The 23,780-nt window shown below is 35.0% G+C and overlaps 1 protein-coding gene across 1 annotated transcript in view; it reads left to right on the top strand.

Moving 5' to 3' along the window:
* LOC128983313 (beta-3 adrenergic receptor-like) overlaps positions 1 to 23,780 on the top strand; it is a 58,934-nt gene that overhangs the window by 25,994 nt on the left and 9,160 nt on the right. The window contains exons 3-4 of the mRNA XM_054402559.1: positions 19,830 to 19,938; positions 21,025 to 21,239. Of these exons, the coding sequence (XP_054258534.1) occupies positions 19,830 to 19,938; positions 21,025 to 21,239 (324 nt within the window). The remainder of the gene's footprint in view (positions 1 to 19,829; positions 19,939 to 21,024; positions 21,240 to 23,780) is intronic.

Raw genomic sequence — 23,780 nt, 5'->3', positions numbered from 1 at the left:
AGTGAGCGTAGCGAACGAGCTAATCTGAAGGCAAGTGAGCGCAGCGAACAAGCTCCAACCTAAAGGTGAGTGAGCGTAGCGAACGAACTTCAACCAGGATTTGATTGAGCCATGCGTTTCTCCAACCTAAAGGTGAGTGAGCGTAGCGAACGAGCTAACCTGAAGGCTAGTGAGCGCAGCGAACGAGCTCCAACCTAAAGGTGAGTGAGCGTAGCGAACGAGCTAACCTGAAGGCAAGTGAGCGCAGCGAACTTGCTCCGATCTAAAAGTGAGTGAGCGTAGCGAACGAGCTAACCTGAAGGCAAGTGAGCACAGCGAACGAGCTCCAACCTAAAGGTGAGTGAGCGTAGCGAACGAGCTAACCTGTAGGCAAGTGAGCGCAGCGAACGAGCTCCAAACTGAAGGTGAGTGAGCGTAGCGAACGAGCTAACCTGAAGGCAAGTGAGCGCAGCGAACGAGCTCCAACCTAAAAGTGAGTGAGCGTAGCGAACGAGCTAACCTGAGGGCAAGTGAGCGCAGCGAACGAGCTCCAACCTAAAAGTGAGTGAGCGTAGCGAACGAGCTAACCTGAAGGCAAGTGAGCGCAGCGAACGAGATCCAAGCTAAAGGTGAGTGAGTGTAGCGAACGAGCTAACCTGAAGGCAAGTGAGTGCAGCGAACTGGCTAAATATAGGTTTACAGTAAATTTCTTTAAACAATTTTTGTATTAGAGCACCAAACACACATCGAGACTCTAATATTTTTGGCTTGTTTGATCACCCCTTAAAAAATACTCTTTAAGAATTACCTAGCAACTACAAAGTAATTATTATTTTTAAATGCAGAAAATATTCCTAAACAAAATTCTGTCCCCCGAGGTACATTCCCACTACCCCCTAAACAAAAAGGGGGCCTGGGGGCGGAGCCCCCAGCGAGCACAAGGCGAGTCTATATTATATACAGCCCGATGTGTAACTGACTGACTCACTCACTGATCAGGTATACTAAATATTGGGCACTTCTAGAATAGCTAGAGAGCTGAAATTTTCGGTGGAGGTCCGTATGGGTCCCAGACCACCAGGAAAATCCCAAAAAGTTACATTTTCAAATTGCAACCTCCCCAAAAAAATTCCATTAAAAACGCCCTTTTTTGAGAAAAACATGTTTTTTTAAATCGGCTGTAGCTCGAAAACGGTAAGAGCTAGAATCGATTTGAGGGAAAATCGTGAGTTTGGAATGAAATTTTCTACAAGACACTATTAAGCGTTTTTCGAAAATCGCACTCCTTTACCTTCAAAAAACGCTCTACTTCCAAAAATTGTAAAAATTCTTTATTTTTTTAAGCGTTTTTAATTTTTAAAACGACTTTTCGCACATATATTTCTACTTTTTATGCTCCCAACGTTGAAAGGAAAGTCCCTAGAGTGACCTTCTATAACTTAAACCTACTAAAAAAAATTCAAAATGGCGGATTTTCTATTAAAAAGTTCGTTTTTTAACGTATTTCTTATGGAAAATTAACATGTAACGACAAGCAAACTAGAAGTAAACGTGAGTAGGTGAAATATAGGCGTTTGGCGACAGAAAAAGCATTTTTGTCACTTCTAGAGTAGCTACGGAGCTGAATTTTGTCTAAAGGTTTGTCTGGGTACCAAACCACCCAGAAGGTCCCAAAATTTGGTTTTTCCAATTGAAACACGCCAAAAGAAATCCCGTAAAACCCTAGTTTTTTCGGGAAAAACATGTTTTTTTAAAACTGCTGTAGCTCGAATACGGTAAGAGCTAGAAACGATTTGAGGGATAATCGTAGGTTCAGAATTAAATTTTCTACAAGACAGTTTTCTCAAAGAAGAAGTCATATCGAAAATCTTACTCCTACAATTTCAAAATCGTTCTACTTCCAAAAATTGTGAAAATCCTTGATTTTTTTGGTGTTTTTAATTTATAAAACGACTTTTTGTACATATATTTGTACTTTTTGTGGTCTTAACGTTGAAAAGAAAGTCCCTCGAGTGACCTTCTATAATTTCAACGTACTAAAAAATTTATAATGGCGGGTTTTCAATCAAAAAGGTAGTTTTTAACTCTTTTTTTAAACGTATTCCTTTTAGAAAATTAACATGCTTATACACGCAAACGAGATCTAAATGTAAGAAGGTGAAATATGGACATTTAGACCAATCCCATTCCAACCCCCTCTCTTTCATCCCCATTAATAAAATTTTACCATTAGCAACAGGATGCAGCACTAATTTTTTTATATTTATGACAATAGCTATTTTGCAACCAAAAGGTGAGTGAGCGTAGCGAACGAACTAACCTGAAGGCAAGTGAGCGCAGCGAACGAGCTCCAACCAAAAGGTGAGTGAGCGTAGCGAACGAGCTCCAACCTAAAGGTGAGTGAGCGTAGCGAACGAACTTCAACCAGGTCGTGATTGAGCCATGCGAACGAGAACCAAAAGGTGAGTGAGCGTAGCGAACGAGCTAACCTGAAGGCACGTGAGCGCAGCGAACGAGCTCCAACCTAAAGGTGAGTGAGCGTAGCGAACGAGCTCCAACCTAAAGGTGAGTGAGCGTAGCGAACGAACTTCAACCAGGACGTGATTGAGCCATTTGAACGAAATCATCTTGAAAATTAAGAAGTTAAAGAAAGTTGCCTTGGGCACATCCAGACGTGCTAGGAATCAAACTTTTGCACGATGACGGGTCTCCACACCTAACCACCGGGAAAGTCCTGAAAAGTGACGGTTTCAGTTTTCAACCCCTCCAAAAAAATTAATAATGGTGGATAAAAAATTACTTGGGTGATAACTCGTGACCGTCTTTTACGCAAACATGTTTCCGGACAACATCCTGTCCCCCGTGAACATTTCTCATCACGGCTACTATTAAAAGGGGGCCTGGGGGCGGAGCCCCCAGCGAGCACAAGGCGAGTCTATATTATATACAGCCGCTTGTGTAACTGACTGACTGACTGATTCATCAGGTATACAAATCTTTGGGCACTTCTAGAATAGCTAGGAAGCTGAAATTTTTTTTGGAGGTCCGTCTAGGTCCCAAAGCACCAGCAAAATCCCAAAAAGTTACATTTTCAAAATGCAACCCCCCCAAAAAAATTCCATTAAAAACTCCCTTTTTTGGGAAAAACACGTTTTTTTAAACCGGCTGTAGCTCGAAAACGGTAAGAGCTAGAATCGATTTGAGGAAAAATCGTGAGTTTGGAATTAAATTTTCTACAAGACACTATTAAGCGTTTTTCGAAAATCGCACTCCTTCACCTTCAAAAAACGCCCTACTTCCAAAAATTGTAAAAATTCTTGATTTTTTTAAGTGTTTTTAATTTTTAAAATGACTTTTTGAACATATATTTCTACTTTTAATGCTCCCAACGTTGAAAGGAATGTTCCTAGAGTGACCTTCCATAATTTTAACCTAAAAAAAAAATTCAAAATGGCGGATTTTCAATCAAAAAGATCGTTTTTTTAATGTATTTCTTATGGAGAATTAACATGCTACGACAAGCAAACTAGAAGTAAGTGTGAGTAGGTGAAATATGGGCGTTTGGCGACAGAAAAAGCATTTTTGTCACTTCTAGAGTAGCTACGGAGCTGAAATTTTTTGTAAAAGTTTGTCTGGGTACCAAACCACCCAGAAAGTCCCAAAATTTAGTTTTTCCAACTGAAACCCACCAAAAGAAATCCTTTAAAACCCTAGTTTTTTTTGGAAAAAACATGTTTTTTTAAAACTGCTGTAGCTCGAAAACGGTAAGAGCTAGAAACGATTTGAGGGAAAATCGTAGGTTCAGAATCAAATTTTCTACAAGACAGTTTTCTCAAAGAAGGGGTCATATCGAAAATCTTACTCCTTCACCTTCAAAAAACGCTCTACTTCCAAAAATTGTGAAAATCCTTGATTTTTTTGGTGTTTTTAGTTTATAAATCGACTTTTCGTACATATATTTGTACTTTTTATGGTTTTAACGTTTAAAATAAAGTCCCTTGAGTGACCTTCTATAATTTCAACGTACAAAAAAAATTTAAATGGCGGGTTTTCAATCAAAAATGTAGTTTTAAACTCTTTTTTAAGCTCCATCCTAAAAGTGAGTGAGCGTAGCGAACGAACTAACCTGAAGGCAAGTGAGCGCAGCGAACGAGCTCCAACCTTAAGGTGAGTGAGCGTAGCGAACGAGCTAACCTGAATGCAAGTGAGCGCAGCGAACGAGCTCCAACCATAAGGTGAGTGAGCGTAGCGAACGAACTAACCTGAAGGCAAGTGAGCGCAGCGAACGAGCTCCAACCGTAAGGTGAGTGAGCGTAGCGAACGAGCTAACCTGAAGGCAAGTGAGCGCAGCGAACGAGCTCCAACCTTAAGGTGAGTGAGCGTAGCGAACGAGCTAACCTGAAGGCAAGTGAGCGCAGCGAACGAGCTCCAACCTTAAGGTGAGTGAGCGTAGCGAACGAGCTAACCTGAAGGCAAGTGAGCGCAGCGAACGAGCTCCAACCTAGAGGTGAGTGAGCGCAGCGAACGAACTTCAACCTAGAGGTGAGTGAGTGTAGCGAACGAACTTCAACCAGGATTTGATTGAGCCATGCGTTTAGTTTAATTTTTTCCCATCTCCACCCCAAATTAGTGTTTAAACCTGAAATTTTACCTTTTTCCCTATATTTGGTGATTTTTACTGCGCAAGGGGTCCATTCTTCATGCAGATAATTTTTACCAACCCCCCGCCCCCGAAGGGGGCCTAAGATAATTTTAAAATAATATTTTACCTCACTCTAACTCCTAAGACTTTATATCGATGCTTGTTGATGTGAAGAAAGTTTTTGAGGTTGGGACTTAGCAAATTTAATTTATCATAGCACCGGCCCTACATCGAGACTCTAACATGTCAAGACTTGTTTGGTTTGCACAAAACAATCCCCCTATGGAATACTTCGCAACTGCCAAGTTATCACTACGTCTTTTACGCAAAAATGTTTCCGGACAACATCCTGTCCCCCGTGAACATTTCTCATCACGGCTACTATTAAAAGGGGGCCTGGGGGCGGAGCCCCCAGCGAGCACAAGGCGAGTCTAAATACTATACAGCCGCATATGTAACTAAGGGATACAAATTCTAGACCACTTCTAGATGAGCTAGAGACTTGAAATTTTCGGTGGTCGTAGGTCTAGTGCCCAAACCCCCGGGAAAAATCCGAAAAGTCGCATTTTCAAATGTTAACCCCCCCGAAATTTCGAATTTCCCCCCCCCCATGTTATTCTTATGGGAAATAACATTGAAAAATACCGAATTTGGTACTCTCATATGAACCGCTTAGAAACGTGCTAGAGACTTCTAATTTGCGTAGTATTGTAGTATGAGATCTTATATTACCGGTGGAATTTGCAAAAGTCCCATTTTCAAATTTTAACCCCCTCAAAAATCCAAAATGGCGGACCTCTGAAAACGAAAAAAACACTTTTTTTCAACCGGATGTAGCTCGAAAACGGTAAGAGATAGAAAAAATTTGAGAGTATATTCAGGAACAGGAATTAAATTTTCTACAAAACCCTCTTAGGCGTTTTCCGAAAATCGCACTCCTTCAGCTTCAAAAAACGCCCTACTTTCAAAATTTGGTAAATTTTTATTACATTTTTACCGGTTTTCGCCATGTTTTCATACTTAAATAATTTTTTTTTCAAAAACTAGTATTGCTTTGTATTCTCCTTACTTTACTTTAAATTTTACTCATCACATGTTTTTTCGTAACTTTACTCCTTGGCCCCCAAAACTTTACTTTTTAATCTCAAAATTTGAAGGTTTTTTGCCACTTTTACGAGCCCCGTGTTATTCTTATGGAGAATAAGATTGAAATATAATGACTTTGGTATGGTCATATGAATCGTTTAGAAATGTGCTAGAGACTTGTAATTTGGTAGTATTTTAGTAAGGGATCATAAGCTAATGGTGAAATTTTCAAAAGTCCCATTTTCAAATTTTAACCCCCCCAAAAATCCAAAATGGCGGACCTCTGAAAACGATAAAACACGTTTTTTTCAAACGGATTTAGCTCGAAAACAGTAAGAGCTAGAAAAGATTTGAAAGTATATCCAGGAACAGGAATTAAATTTTCTACAAAACCCTGTAAGATGTTTTCCGAAAATCGCACTTTTTCGGGTTCAAAAAACTCCCTACTTTCAAAATTTGGTAAATTTCTTTCAACTTTTACCGGTTTTCGCTATTTTTTCATACTTAAATCATTCCTTTTTGCAAATATTATTATTGCTTTGTATTCTCCTTACTTTAGTTTAAATTTTACACAATACGTCTTTTTTCGTAACTTTACTCCTTAACCCCCAAAACTTAGGTTTAATGTCAACATTTAAAGGTTTTTTACCACTTTTACGAGCCCCATGTTATTCTTATGGAGAATAACATTGAAAAATGCCGACTTTAGTATGCTCATCTGAACCAATTAGAAACGTGCTAGAGACTTGAAACTTGGTAGTATTGTAGTATGGGATCTTACATTACTGGTGAAATTCCCAAAAGTCCCATTTTCTAATTTTAACCCCCCCAAACATCCAAAATGGCGGACCTCTGAAAACGAAAAAACAAGTTTTTTTAATCGGATGTAGCTCGAAAACAGTAAGAGATAGAAAGGATTTGAATGAATCTTAGCGAAAGAAAATTAAATTTTCTACAAAACCCTATCCTGCGTTTTCCAAAAATCGCACTCCTTCAGCTTCAAAAAATGCCATACTTTTAAAATTTGATAAATTTCTTTCAAATTTTTACCGGTTTTCGCTATTTTTTAATACTTAAATAATTACTTTTCGCGAATATTATTATTGCTTTGTATTCTCCTTGGTTCTTGTATTCTCCTTACTTTAAATTCTACTCCTTTAATAATTTTTCGTATCTTTACTCCTTAACCCCCAAAACTTAGGTTTCATTTCAAAATTTGAAGGTTTTTTACCACTTTTACGAGCCCCATGTCATTCTTATGGAGAATAAGATTAAAATATAATGACTTTGGTATGGTCATATGAATCGTTTAGAAACGTGCTAGAGACTTGGAATTTGGTACTATTGTAGTAAGGGATCATAAGTGTATGGCAAATTTTGCAAAAGTCCCATTTTTAAATTTTACCCACCTTAAAAATCCAAACTGGCGGACCTCTAAAAACGACAAAACACATTTTTTTTCAATCGCCTATAGCTCGAAAACAGTGAGAGATAGAAAAGATTTGAAAGGATTTTCGTGAACGGGAATCAAATTTTCTACAAACCTTTATTAGGTGTTTCCCGAAAATCACACTCCTTAACCTTAAAAAAACGCCCTACTTTCAAAATTTGGTAAATTTCTTTAAATTTTTACCGGTTTTCGCCATTTTTCATACTTAAATAATTTGTTTTTGCAAAAATTAATATTGCTTTGTATTCTCCTTACTTAACTTTAAATTTTAAACACTACGTGTTTTTTCGTAACTTTACTCCTTGACCCCCAAAACTTAGGTTTAATGTCAAAATTTGGGGCCCCCCAATATTATTCCTACAGGTGCATCGGTCTAAATCAATTTTAACCAATTCTAGATTAGCTAGATGTGAAATTTGGCTCAATTGTAGGTCTTGCGCCATGGCCCATTTGTATTTACCCCCAACCAAAAAAGGGGACCTGGGGGCGTCGTATTTTCAACCCCCCACCGAAATATTGAATCCTCCCCCCCCTTAATGTTATTCTTACAGGTGCATAAGTCTAAATCACGTTTACCCATTTCTATATTAACTGGATATCTGAAATTAGGCATGATTGTTGATCTTGCGCCCTTTTCAAAATTGACATTTTACAAATATAACTCCCCCCCCCACGAAAATTAGAATCCCCCCAATGTTATTCCTACAGGTGCATCGGTCTAAATCAATTTTACCCACTTCTAGATTAGCTAAAGATCTGAAATTTGGCTCAATTGGCGGAGCCCCCAGCGAGCCAAAGGCGAGTTGCAGCCTATAACACTGTTAAGGAAGAAAAGATAGATTACAAATTATAAATAAAAGTTGTAAATATGAATGTATTAATTGATTGCAAGTGAACGTAAATAAAAGTATTAATTAGTTTCCAAAAATCACTAAAATACTTCATTAAAGTACCTTTCAAAATTACTCCCAAACAAGGCTGTATTTGCAGACCTTAATTGCACATCCTGCCCTGAGGGATATACTGCTGCAGTTACCATTATTCAGGTTAAATTGTCGTTTCAACTACTCCCTTGCATCTAATATAGCCAAACAAGATGGCGAATAGTGTTTAAGTTAGTTTACAACTTCAATTGTCTCTGGGATCACTGAAGTTTAGTTGGTTTGCTTACTGATTTGTAACACCATTAATTAAGTAATAAGAACTTTTTTCTTGTGTGAATTTTAAGATAATAAATGAAAATTAATTTATTTCCTAAATAAAAAAGTACATCTCATGAATTTAACTGACCCCTTTATCCAGTAGATTTGCTAAGTGCAAACAAAAACTTATCGTAATCAACACAAAATGATAAAATTTCCTCTCCAGCTGTTGGTAGGACCGACACTTCTAGGTATATGAGGCAACTCTCAAACCCATTATGGTTTTGATAGCCAGTGTTTAACCCAAAACAGAAAATTAATTGTTAAAAATACTTCATGGAGTTCGAGAATATTCAAAAACTTATAAAACCAAAGATAATAGTAAAATGTCTGGAATTTTCCGTCTTACAAAATTTCAAAAGCTTGTCTTTTATTCAATTATGTACTTTTTCACTTTTTATTTGGATACCCTGTTGTATTCAACATTTCAGAACCCTGTGTATTATCAGATCCCTTTTTTCTAATAATTGTAAAGACTTGTAAAATGTTGACAAAAGTAAATAGTGTTTTTTTTTTTTTTTTTTTTTACTTTTGATCACTATACATTTTCAAATAATGTAGTTTTAACCAATGTATCCTCATCAAACTAAACAAAATATTTATATTGTTAATTAAATTACAATTTGTGTGTATTCTTCCTGATAACACAGTTTGGGTCTACCAGACTAAGGTACCCCTCATCTAATTGGAACCATCAATTTTTAAAATGGACCTCCAATGATTAAAAATTGCTCAAAAACATGTAAAAAAAATAATACCAAATGGCTTGTTATCTCTATAAATAATAACGTATTTAGCAGGAACCACATTAAACTATGCCGTGTGACAATCTGGAAAGGGGGGTGGTTTGTCAAGTATTAAGAGGTCAGTCTTTATGTGCCAGTGGCCCTGGGTTCAAATCCATCCAATGTACTCTTTCACTAGGGACATGAAATCTGACACCCGGTATCTCGGAGTCCACCTGAGGATCTACCACCCGAGGGTAACCTTAAAGCTGTATATCTGTATATTTGTTGTCAAGAAATCAAAAAAGGGTGAGTTTTTAGCTAGGAGTGGGGGAGCTGTCTCCCTGTCTGAGAATTACCCCCGATGAAAATCAATCCTTAAAAATTACATAGGTGTTATTCGTAGTAGAAATTATTGAGTTGTTAACGATTAAGAATGTATGTAAGGTATTAGGCTATTCAGGAAGGTATATTATGAACCACGGAACATTCTGACTGTCTCATTAAATATTCACGACTGATTGCTCCCTTGCTGTACGCTGTGAATATTGGCCATGTAAAGTTAGAGATTTTCATTCAAAATTTGCTCCTGCTTTCCTATAAGTATTTAGATTAGCCATCTACTTAAAAAAAAATTGTTGTAATTTGTTGTATTTTGTAATTTGTTGTACTTTTGAATCCCAAGCACAACAAGTACAAAAAGGTTGATGGGTAGCGTAGAGATTAGATGTGGCCACCGCGCGGAGTTAAACTTGACACTAAAATTGACCGAGGCGGAGTTGGACTGGACCTTTCGGGCCATACAACTTTTCCTCATCTTAAATCTGACCACCGCGCGGAGTTGGGCTATTAGTCCAGGAGCTGAGGGGGGTTGAGCATGCATGAAAGTAGTACGCAATGTTATTGCTGATTATTGTAATATGGACTGTGGTGATCAAAATTACGTATGTCGCCTATTTCAAAAGTGGTCGATAAGGTGGGGGGGGAGGGGGCAAACATGGTGGTTTGCGCTATGCGTTAAAACGCTGATAGTTCGAAAACGGTAAAAGATAGAACATCGATTAAAACGTCGTTGTAATCCTAAAAATGTGGACAACAATAATGGTTATTGGGTCCGAGGTCGTATCTCTATAAATAAACAAGCTATTGTATAAAATATGTAAAAATGGACTTTTCGTGTAGATTTTTAACCGAAAGTAGAATTAATTTGTGAGTGTCGCAAAGAAGTAATATCAAATATCTTTGCTGATAGTTGTAATATGGACTGTGGTGATACAAAATACGCATGTCGCCTACTTTTCAGGTGGTCGAGAACTTGGTGGGAGGGGGGCAAAGATGGCGGAACGCGCTATACATCGAAATGACTGTAGCTCGAGAACGGTACGAGATAGGACATCGGTTAAAACGTAGTTTTAATCCAAAAGATATTTCCAATAGAAAAGGTCATTGGGTAAAAAGTCGTATCTTAACTAATAAAAAAGTTATAACAATAATAAGTTTAACAAAATCTACATCGTACAGCTATTTTTTTCGAAAATCGTATGGATTGTTGATAAATAATAGTGTAATTACTTAATTACTCGGCTAAATATTAACTGGATGCATTTTCTTATAAGAAAAAAATATATTATTACGAATACATATGGTTTAAAATGTAAAACACGGCCTCCAAACGCCTTGGGGTTCGTCCGTTAGGTTGCGTTATAATTGCTGCTGTTTTTAAAATAATGATTGCTTGTATTTTGTATTTCATTATACACTGAGTATATAAATGAAATAATGATAAATAAATAATCAAACAAATAAGATAATAATTAAATATGAAATATAATATATAGTAGTTTAATTCCATTGTAAATATAAACACCATAAACTTTAAATTTCTTGACCGCTGTCATGCATTAATTATATATAGATGTATATACATTTGTATCAAAAAAAATATTTACAATTTTGTATTTGTATTACAGGTGCTAAGAGAAATTTAAAAGGTACCTATTTAAATTCAACAAGTAATATGAACAACCAGTGTAATTGTTATGGATAGAATGAAGAGATTTGCCGTATTTTTTATTATAAGGTATTTACTTTTGTAGTAATGTTTTTTTATTTCATATAACTGTATTAAATAAGAATCTGTTACATAATCATATTGTAATAACCTACAACATTATAATAATTAAAATTGGATTTGTAGTGGTAGTCTGTATTATGCATTTGATTGCGGCGAAACCCCAAGTATTATATGTAGTTTGGAGGCCGTGTTTTACATTTTATTCGTAATAATATATTTTTTTCTTATAAGAAAATGCATCTAGTTAATATTTAGCCGAGTAATTAAGTAATTACACTATTATTTATCAACAATCCATACGATTTTCGAAAAAAATAGCTGTACGATGTAGATTTTGTTAAACTTATTATTGTTATAACTTTTTATTAGTTAAGATACGACTTTTTACCCAATGACCTTTTCTATTGGTAATATTTTTTGGATTAAAACTACGTTTTAACCGATGTCCTATCTCGTACCGTTCTCGAGCTACAGTCATTTCGATGTATAGCGCGTTCCGCCATCTTTGCCCCCCTCCCCCCAAGTTCTCGACCACCTGAAAAGTAGGCGACATGCGTATTTTGTATCACCACAGTCCATATTACAACTATCAGCAAAGATATTTGATATTACTTCTTTGCGACACTCACAAATTAATTCTACTTTCGTTAAAAAATCTACACGAAAAGTCCATTTTTACATATTTTATACAATAACTTGTTTATTTATAGAGATACGACCTCGGACCCAATGACCATTATTGTTGTCCACATTTTTAGGATTACAACGACGTTTTAACCGATGTTCTATCTTCTACCGTTTTCGAACTATCAGCGTTTTAACGCATAGCGCAAACCGCCATGTTTGCCCCCTCCCCCCCCCACCTTATCGACCACTTTTGAAATAGGCGACATACGTAATTTTGATCACCACAGTCCATATTACAATAATCAGCAATAACATTGCGTACTACTTTCATGCATGCTCAACCCCCCTCAGCTCCTGGACTATATCCCCTTTTGAAAATTACAAGAAAATATTATATCATAATAATTTACAATAATATCTTTCTTGCCAAAACAATATAATTTTCTACCATGACCATTATTGTACTGATTATATATCCAGCTTTCTTATTTGTCTTGAACTCTATATTAACAAATTTTGGATAATCTAATACCCAGTGAACCCTGTAAAAGTGTGTTGTAGATTACACCAATACTAACGAAAAATGGTATCTTATCACTACCACTGACCACTAACATTATTTTTAACTACATTACTGATCAATAATTATCTTTTAACCCCTTTACATAATGGGGATGGAGAGTCGCTAAACCAAGCGTTTTTTTTTTTTAATGTTTTAATGATTTTTAATTGGTAGCAACCGTAGAAATATACGATTTTGGTCCCATCTATCTGTTCTTAATTTAATCGTAGGGGGTCAAAAGAAACCACGCTACAAACATTTGCCATGCAATATTTGTACTTTATAGATGCAAAAAAAATATAAGAAGAACACTGAAGAATACTGTTTGCGTTATTTAGTGGATGAATAAGTGCTAACACACTTTTGTAGTTTGAATCTAAATAATCCACAATTCCAAAATGTTACATGTTCAAATCTCGCTGTACGATGTTTTATCACGATTTCATGTAGATGAATACGTTAAAGAGACGAACATATTGAGATTGTAAACAAAATTGTTCTACATTCGTGTACATTATCTCAGTAGCGAGCACGTGTTAAGAGGGGGCTTAAACTTTTGTCAAACAACAGTTTCAAAAATTTAAATTTTAAATTTCAAATTTCTTATGACAACTAAAACTTTTCAACTTTTCTGAAACTATAGTTTAAAACCCATTAATTCATTTCTTACAATACTTAATCTTGAAAGTTCTGAGGATTTTGGTTGTTAAAAGTTTGCTGTATTACAAGTATAAAAGAGCGAATTTATGTTTTGCAGTTTGAGGGTAAGCCAACAACTTAGAAGTTTGCGAAGATTTAATGTAATCAACATGTTGCGTTTCTAGCTTCTTGATATTTTAAAGTTTAGTTTATCTTGATATTTTGAACAGAATATTTAACTCATATATTGTTAGAAATGTATTTAAAGGAGATTAAATGTTTTATAATGTTAAATGGTATTTGAGTAATGTAAAGTGTTATTGTAAATAATTAAAAGTAAAATATGTTTCCAATAATATATCTTTTTAAAGTTATTATTAATGCATCCTGTAGGGGAGTGAGCTGGTCTATTGGTAGGTTTATGGTTGTATTCCCACCATAAAAACAATGGAGAAATCCCAAGAATAAAAGAGAAAAATAAAAACACTATTTAAACCACAGTGCCATTTTAAATAACCATAATCGCATTCGCCCAGTTAAAGCATTGGTTTAATCATGAATTTAAATTATTAACCAGGCCTATTCCTATCTTAAATTACATATTACTAAATTTTTACAATGCAATTTAGTGAGAAAACATGTTCATTTCAAAATATGTACAAATTTGGCTTTTACGATTTTATAGGTTTACGCATACAATTTGAATACTTTCATTTATATTTGATTATATACCATTATCTAGGCTCAGAAGTAAGGCAATATTTAATTAAGTACTTTTATACAGTTAGAAGCGGGAAATATTTAAATTCTTTTTAACAGTTTTGTTAACAGACTTTTCATTGGAAACTGGTGTTTTCAATTCATTTAATTTATTTCCACTGTGACACAATTTTTACAAGAGGTACAGTAAGAAAGCTATCAGACTAAAATTATTAACAACAAATAAAGGCTATGTCTGAATTCTGTATAAATAACAATAACAAGAACAAGAAAACCCTATCAACAATGAAGATAGAAACCATGATAAATTTAATTTTTTAATGTTTCAATTAAAAAACAATTATTCATGTAAGAGAGTGAATCATTTTTATACGGTATTCTTTCTATGACATTCTTGTTCGTTTAAAATGTTAAGATTGTAAAATTATTATTTCTTTTTCTTCCTATTTCATGGTTTAAAGACGAGTCGCGGACGTTATATAAGCCCACAGATGCAGTAAAGAGATAGAGAAAATGAAACCGGAGATTTACTGAAATGTTTGTCAGATTTGACGAGTCGCCAGCGTTTTATCACCTTCACAACTGCGGGCGAAATTATATTCTAGATTAACTTCTTGAAATGCCTGACAGTTTTCAACCACTAAATCTAATTAAATCTGTATTTTTTATCATGAAACCATCATAGACTCGCTTGATAGTAAAATATTATTGATAAATAGTTGTTTACTGTTGCAATGAATTTATTTACTATTAATTATAATTGAGTTACGTTTATTAAATTAGTTACAAATTGCTTTTAAAATACCTAATAATGGGTATAGCATATACAGCATCCAGTAGACAATACTTACAAGTGGTAATTAACAATACAATGCTGATGCAACGAAACTTACTATACTATTATTCTAACATAGAGTAAACCCATTCTTTACCGCGACTAATCTGTTTAATAAATACCAATTGCCTTTTTTTTCTTTGAACAATATTCCAAACATGTAGCAAATATACATATTTTCACTCCCGAAAATTTAGGTAATAAATACCCTACCCACAAAACTTTTGTTATGAAATACTACGATAGACTCACCAACACTAAGGAATATGTTTTATCTAAACTTAATCGGGCCATACCATTTCATACCATAGGCCTACTACCTATCACATTACATCTTACGTTATACCATTTTGAGATATGACGAAGAATAAAATAAAACTTCTAAAATGGTAGATTGAAGGGGGACTGGACGTATCATGAATGCTTCAGTGGAAGGTTGCAAATGACGCATCTCATTAAAATTATATATAGAACTCATTAAAGACTACGTCACATTTGAGGTCAACTGCATAACATTCTCCATACAAGTAATTTTTGAGTGAAATTACGTGTAGATTTGTGAGATGTTTTTATGAAATCTCATACATTCCATACTTAGGTGAGATTCTATCACTGTTGACATTGGGTTTTGTAATGACTCAAAAACCATTGTTTGTAAATATAGTAATTAATTAAATTCCAAACTGAATCTTTTTTATATTTTAATATTTTTTCATGTTCATCTTTTGAAAATAATGTAAAAATGTATTTGCCAAGATTCCCAAAACCTGTGTTTAATATTAACTAGCTGTTACCCACGGGCTCCACCCCGTTTACTACATAAGTATTAATAAAACTATTGATTGGTTAAGTTAAGCTGAAATGAACAAAGCCGAATACAGTAATGGTAATGCAAACAAATAATAACAGCTGAGGTATTTTTAACATTAGGTAAATGGAAAGTTCCCTTTGGAAAGCAATTACGACCTTATAGGGCAATTTATGAAATAATGGATAATTTTGCGCATGGTTTCTCGTCATGACGAACATTTTAAGTATATGGTTTAGGGGGGTGTGACTTGTAGTTTTCTCAAAAGTTCATGGGTACTTTTGGCTTTATATATAGATTACAAAATGTTGTTTTAACATTAAATTATGATTTATAATAAAAATTTATTCATTGGCTTATCAAAATTATTATTCCAAACAATTTCTACAATTAAAATACAACGCATCTTTGTTGAAGATTATAAATAAAATTCAACACATGTTTTCATAATAAATGAAGAGGTGATTCACAACAATGAACAGGTGGAAAGGGTTTCCAAGAAGAACAGATCAACAGTAATTATTAAATATAGTTGTGATAGCTAAATTGTAAAATTCAAATTAGGTATATTTTAAAATAAAGTGTTGATATTGATTACCAAATTGAAGAAAGAAGAATAATTATATAATCCTGAAGACAAACTCCTTAAAATAGAAGATTAGTGTGAACTTTCTATTTCATTATTACAAAGCTAAACAAAACTATGGATATTCCCGCCCCTGAGAAATTTTGTAGCCTTAGTTTTAATAACTGTTAATGTCCCATTAAACATTATATTTTTAAAACCTCTGTCCCTCGTCATTATTATTATTAGTTAAGATCAGAATAATTATAACTATTAGAGAGGTTTATTTCTGTATTTAAGAGCACACATGTTGTTTATATAGACTAGTAGATGCCATGATGTTTACTGAAAGAGAACATAGTTTAATGAAAGAGTCTAGGGTCCAAATGTTACATTCCAAAAATGCTTTTTTATTAGTGATATATAAGGACACATGATTCTATTTCTTTCGTGTAAATAACTTTTTACATTTTGGTTGAGCTCGTTTAATTTTTAAATAATACATCATTACTATGTATGGCCAAAATGGTTGTTTCTTTATTTTGCTATCAAGATTTTAATATTCTTATTAATATGGTGGCTAAAGTTACTCAATTGCCTAGCTAGCTATTAAAAGTAAAAAAATGTAAAAACTATTTATTGATTTTATCCTCTAAGTACAGTATTTAAAAAATGATTTATTTTTTTCAAAATTGTTTTAAAATTATTTATGTTTAAATTTATGGACTGGATAAATATTTTTACTTAATTAAAACAGGCGTACATTAGAAATGTGAGTTCGCATTCAGCTTTAAAACTAATACTTTTTTACTTCACAAATTTAACGACTAAATTCTTATTTTTTCTTAGTTTATTCAAAGGAGGTTTTCAAATAACTATAACTTATAACACTATTACCCTGTAGTGTTATGAACCAAAATAAAACGTATGAAACGATTTTTCCTTGGCGCAGATTGGATTTTGTTTCATTCCGCCATCGCTGCAGCAGCATTTTCCCATTTCCGTTCTTTGATGCATTCCAAGCGATGCACGAACTGGGGTTATTGGATTTACGGAGGTATCTCGCATCAAAGTGCACTCTAAGAGAAGTTATTTGATGCGGTATAGCTTAATTATATTTTTTGTTACCTCTATATGCTACCTCTATAAGATACAAAACACACACTGTTTCTAATCAAATGTTAGTAGATAATTTTCCTTAAGTCCTTCTTCTGTTGGTTCTAATGCTGTTGATGGAAATGCGATACAATTTTTTTAATTTTCTCCGTAACCCGTAGGCGCATAATAACGGATCAATATACTAAATTATTTGTTTGTTTGTTTTGTTTTTTTTTGCTCTACAAAATGGTTTGTAGAGAAACTGTTAGATTTTATGTTTTTTGGGTCAAAAATGGGAAACCCAATTTTTACCCAATAAAACCCCCCATAAAACCCATCGATTTATATTATTACTACAGTTGTAGTAATAGAAATCGATGATAAAACCCCGTTATCAAAGTCCGATAATGCTGGTTCGCGAACTCGTTCAAATTAATGCAGGTTTACACGTTTGTACCAAATTTCGTCAAAATCGGATCATTTTTGCTCGAGTTGTTATTTGATGCGGTGTAGCTTAATAATTATATTTTTTTGTTACCTCTATATGCTACCTCTATAAGATACAAAACACACACTGTTTCTAATCAAATGTTAGTATATAATTTTCCTTTAGAGTCCTTCTTCTATTGGTTCTAATGCTATTGATGGAAGTCGATCATTGATAACGCTAAAACAAGGAGTCGTATTTTTATGTGAGAGACATTTAAGACATAAAAATTCAAGTGTTTGACATTACTTGTCAAATGTGAAACTCGTTCATATGCGTTTAGGCTGGAATAAACGGTGTATTATTTGGAAGTTAACTATCGCTTAACAAATCACTAGTTCTAGGCGCTGACACACAAATGAAATACCCCCGCCGTAGCAAACCTGCAGACTAAGCGAATTTCTGTTTGCCTGATTGGATTTACACTAAAATGTCTCCTTCAAAATATCACATTTATTTCCTATTTAAATAGAATTAGTTTAACGAGTACTCTAGGTTTGCTGCATCAGGGAGGGTAAAATCACTTGCTAATACTTGGGAATGGATGTAATGAATCTTTAACTGAAGGTAAACTTCTTTTAAGGTGTTTAGCTAGAATCTTAAACATTTCAAATCAATTCCAGACTGAATTTAAAATCAAGTTGCAAATGTTACTGAAACTACATATTCTCCATTAATCGTCATATGTATTTGCTTCACTCAGTTCTCGGAACTTAATTAGAATGTATACGATTTCTATCTCGCCAATTATAACCTCAAAGCCATCCTAATTTACTCTTGACACACGTTCGTGGTTCTTCGTGCTTGGTTGCGTTAAGCCTCTACTAAACCTTAACTAATAATATATTTATGTTTCCAAAGTTCTTCGTGTCTGGCTCTGTCAACCCGAATTTTGCCAGACTTTTATCTATCCAAAGCATCTTCCTAAGCTTCTGGATTACCATTAAAAAATTTTAAATGATTGGTTTCACTTGTAAATCATTCTCATGTTCAGTTATACTACGTTTAATAAAGTTATAATGTCAATTACTTTTAGTGATGACCCGTCCTCATTTTTTATTTGATAACAATTTTCGTACCGACGAACGATCTATATTTATAATGTCTACAATAACACTCTACAAGAAATTCATAATATTAACAAACGAATGTTGGAACAGAAACTGTATGAATCATAAACATCCTAATCCTATACTAATATCATTAATAGCTTATTCCCTATATGGGAAATTCGCAAACATAACTAACTGTATTCACAGTTCCTTTTAAGTAATGCCTACAGGTAGGTATAGTCAATGGTAATGCTCAATTGTGTTTACGCTAGTGACGTCATTAGTTTATATTTATGGTGCATACCGTTTCTGTTCTAACGATCGTGATTTAACATCTGTTGACAAGCATTGTTGTGACGCGTCTGTCACTGGGATTGCGGAACGTCGCAACAATGGAATCGTGGAACGTCGCAGCTTATGTTTCGTTGCGAGTTGTTACTGCTTATAATTAGTTTACATTATTATATAATTTATAATGTCCGACAGTAAGTACGATGTTACTATGATAGAGTTGATAGTCAAAGCTAATAACTTCTTAAGGTATCCATCCCACAAAATCCTAGCTCTGTGCTATGCACAATTTACTTTATCCCCTGGTAAAAATTGTGGACAACGTCTCGCAATCTCGTTCAGTGCTACCTACAGTTGTAGCTTGCTGAGAGCATTTCCCTTGTCTGTGCTGAGGGGTTCCAACTAAACGCAGCTTATCTTTACCAACCTAACCTAACCTAACTCTTGACCCATTATTGTTGTTGCAGCCATCGTAGATGTTAGCTTGTCTGTGCTTTAGCTGAGATGTTCTAACTAAACGCAGCTTATCTTTTCCAACCTAACCTAACTCTTGACCCATTATTGTTGTTGCAGCCATCGTAGATGTTTGCTTGTCTGTGCTTTAGCTGAGATGTTCTAACTAAACGCAGCTTATCTTTTCCAACCTAACCTAACTCTTGACCCATTATTGTTGTTGCAGCCATCGTAGATGTTTGCTTGTCTGTGCTTTAGCTGAGATGTTCTAACTAAACGCAGCTTATCTTTTCCAACCTAACCTAACTCTTGACCCATTATTGTTGTTGCAGCCATCGTAGATGTTTGCTTGTCTGTGCTTTAGCTGAGATGTTCTAACTAAACGCAGCTTATCTTTTCCAACCTAACCTAACTCTTGGCCCATTATTGTTGGTACAGCCATCGTAGATGTCTGCTTGTCTGTGCTGAGATGTTCTAACTAAACGCAGCTAATCTTTTCCAACCTAACCTAACTACCCATTATTGTTGTTGCAGCCATCGTAGATGTTTGCTTGTCTGTGCTCGCCGTCTCCGGATTGATCTCCAACTCTCTCGTCCTCATCGTGTTCTATCGTAGGCCTGCTCTGCGCTCTCCGTCTAACCGGTAACTATAGGCACTTGGGACAAACTGGCATGACTAGTTTCACAAAATATATGCATTTTTAAGGTGTTGGACAAGGCTGTGGACTATCACACTAATAGTTAGACCCAGCTGTTCCTGATCATTGGGCTTTAAATGATCCTGGCTAATGAAACAGCTGATCATAGTCAGTAACAAAGCTACACAGACCATCTCACACCATTCTTCACTCATATTTGGGTTAAAATACGCACCTAGGTGGCGTTCCCATCTCAATGATTGATATTGATATTGACTATATTATATATATCTTGACTATATTCTACTAAAGGGGTACCATTTAGGTTCAGAGGAATTAGGATCAGAATTGTCGGCTTGCTTAAGCATTCTTAAGCTTAACTCTACGATATCGTGATATAAAATTTGCTTTGAAGTGGACATTGGCATTGAAAACAAAGCTACCAAGTTTCATTTAAGATTTAGAACAACTAAGAATTCACAAAAAATATAAATTACAATCACAGTATTGAGCAGGTTATATTTTATAATAGTGAATCTTGGGTTACAAAATCCAATACGTTTTAAGTTGTGGAAATGATATTTTAAACAGATTAACGGGAGGTTTGATTAGAAAGTCTTTGTTACTCTTAATTTGATGACTAGTTAAGGGTAAGGGATTAGGCTAGCCTTCAAATCCCTTTGGTATTTGAAACAATATTTTGAAATGGTAAACAACTCTTGAGTGGCTGTTTGAAATCAACAAAATTAACATTGCTCTTACGGAGGGCAAATCCAAGATGGCCGTTAGCTTCCATGGACTCATTTGGAAAACAATTAGAAAACAAGAAGTTTCTGATCTCACAGGGCACTAGATATTTAAATTACAATCACTTTGATATTCGAACAAACATTGTTGGATGATAAATACCCTTCAGCTGTTTGAAATAATCCAAGATGGCCGCTGGCCTCCAAGGACTCTTATCTCAAAGAGCAATCTTAGTTGTAAATGCACGAATAAAATCCTGCTTTAACTTTTTAGCAAGTAGTTTTCTGTTCTTCCAATTTACATAGAGAAGTTTTGCCAAAGTCAGTGTACTTTCTTTTCTCCAGGTTCGTAGGAAGCCTAGTATTCTCCAACCTAATCTCCGCCATGGTTCTCGCCCCCGTGCTGGTGTCCAGAGTCCCCTGGCTCTCGGCAGGTATGAGTGCCTTGGTCGCCACTTCCACTGTGTTCTCCATCGTCGCCATCGCGCTGGACCGCTACCGAGCCGTCCTTTCGCCCCTGCACTACGCCATGACAGTCACCCGCAGACGGAGTCTGGCAGGTTAGATTTCCAGATAGTTGCTTCTTCACGAGTTCGTGTTAAGTGTATCATGAGTACTACCATGGCCTCCTGTAATACAAGGCTGCAAGACAAAAATGGCAATACCGGTGTATTTTCTTGTATGGCTGTCTAATAAGCAAAAAAGTGGTATAGCATAAAATCAATGGTACTGCCAACAAAATATTTTTTACACCACACTACACTGTTTTGACGTACTTCCCACGCAAGGATTTAGTCCAGAAAAAAGACTGTTTGCCGTCAGCTTAATCAAATGGGTGTTCATTACGTACTACTGTATTGTAATGAGTTTTACCGGACACTAATCAGCTGATTATATACTGTATTTGGCAATGAGTGAGAGTGGTTAGATTATAAACAAAAACATAACCTCTCTTAGAGATTATGATTAGTGATTGTTAGTCATCAAGCGGTTAAAGATTTGTACGGATTTAGTAGTATGGCGTAAACTATCGTACGTCACTCGTCCAAAATGTGTTTACCAGACTCGTATGGTAATCCCGTACTCGACTTCGTCTTGCACGGGAACAACCCCACTCGTCCGTAAACACCTATTTTCAGGACTAGTACCGTAACGTAATATACTATTACAAATTTATTGCCCTGTGTTGTAACGAAAATGTAAAACATCAAGAACGGATTGAAATACATTCTCAGTTTATAATGATTTTCTGTCCAGATGTTGTTGTTTTTTTTCTCTAGGAATTAATCAATGTCAGAAATTCCTGATATGTAAGTCTTACAACGTTTTGATATTGTATTATTTGTCTGAAACAATCTATGAAGTTATGTGTTTGACCTTTTAGCTCTCCATTAGTAGGCAATGAGTGAACTTTTTAGTAAAGTTTCAGTAAAGTTTTTAGTATTTCTTACAACTCTATTAATTTTACTTATAATCCAGAAAGAGCTGTAACTAATCTCTTAAAGAAAATATCCTGTACACGTGAATAAATTATTTATACAGAAGATCCTAAACTTCTAAACATTTTAAGTTTTCACATTAGGTACAGTGTAAACAATACCTAATTGTATTGGCAACTTCGTCTATAATCTCTAATTATTAGTACCAGTTTTACTCAAATAAAGAAACTGTTAGTAATTAATATTCACCCAATATCCATCGCCCAACTAAAACTCAAATAACTTTTACAGTTGGATCCAATCGTTCAAAAAATACAAATTAGTGTTGACACACAAACCGACCTGACCTTCCCTATACAATAATCCGTCATCTGTGCAGCCTTTGTTTCTGGCGTATCGGTAAAAGGATTAAGCCAGTGACATGCACCGAGCTATCAGCTGTTGCTAATCCTCGCGCATTCGTCACAAGTTTACTGTGACAAGTAATTCGTCATTCCTTTTTAGTTGTTAATTATTGCATCAGCTGATTTGTGAGGATTATTGGTCCAGATGTTGGTAACTGCTCATTAATTTATTGACGTCGTAAATTTCCTGTTTGTTCAATGGCAAAGTTGTGATGTGTCAAAACCAAAACTTAAAACCACCAAAAGTTTCGGTTTCTAGATTCGTTTCGAAATTCATAAGAATCGAAATTTAAGACTTTGGCCGTTTTGTTTTGAAACTGCTGACATTTTTGCGTAATTATTGTTTTAGTATTCGTGTTATACACGTAACACCATTTAGACAGAGAGGCTGGCAGCAATGGAGCAAAGAGATAACCATCATCACTGATGAAACTAGTAAATTGTATTCTGAACTGCAATAATTATCATAAATACTAGTACTGCGACGAAGAATAAATAGTTTCATATAAGCCTAAATATTTTTAAAACAAATAAATATTGATAGTTAATGTTTTTGTTAGTGTCAGTAGTATCTGTATGTCAGGAGTCAATTTATTTCAGTTTTGATTGCATAATAAACATTTTATAGTTTTACAATTGTTTTTCCTACATTCACCTGACACTGTATAGCACAGAAAGTTGCTAATTGATGCATTTACTTACTTTTTCCGCACTCTTTTTTTGCTGCATTCCATTATTCCAACCAACACAAAACAGTTTACTTTTATTAGGCACGTAATGGTGTCCTCTTGAAAATGAGTTGTCATCACTTAAAGATAGTATGACTATAAGATGAACAGCTGATGCAGTGTTTCTCATTTCATTCAAGCTTGGATTTAACCTAACCTAAAAACGTGTTGTATAGTGTTTGAAAGAATAAGTATTTCTATGCTTTATAGTAACTGTGGGAAAAATATAATGTGTAACGAGCGCAAATTGTCTTTGCTGCACCCAAGAAACTTTCTCTCATGTGCAGCAAAGTGTCACTTTGCACACAAATAACTATTTTTTTCTTGTATCTACGCCAGTGGCATTTTTGTTATGAAGTCATTTCAAACACTTTTAAGGGAAAGCGGTCCAAACCCATTAAAGTTTTGTGGATATGCCGGGGATTGAACCCATCCCTCCCCCACCGAAATCCGAGATGCTAACCACTAGGCTAGCAACACAACCAACTACTCCTATCGGCAACATTTGCCTGATTTCTTGCACAAGAGCT

The sequence above is a fragment of the Macrosteles quadrilineatus genome, unplaced genomic scaffold (assembly GCF_028750875.1).
Source record: "Macrosteles quadrilineatus isolate MER2022 unplaced genomic scaffold, UCM_ALF_1.0 Scaffold_1__1_contigs__length_201487025, whole genome shotgun sequence".
Lineage (NCBI taxonomy): Eukaryota > Metazoa > Arthropoda > Insecta > Hemiptera > Cicadellidae > Macrosteles > Macrosteles quadrilineatus.
This window is presented reverse-complemented; position numbering and strand designations above follow the sequence as displayed.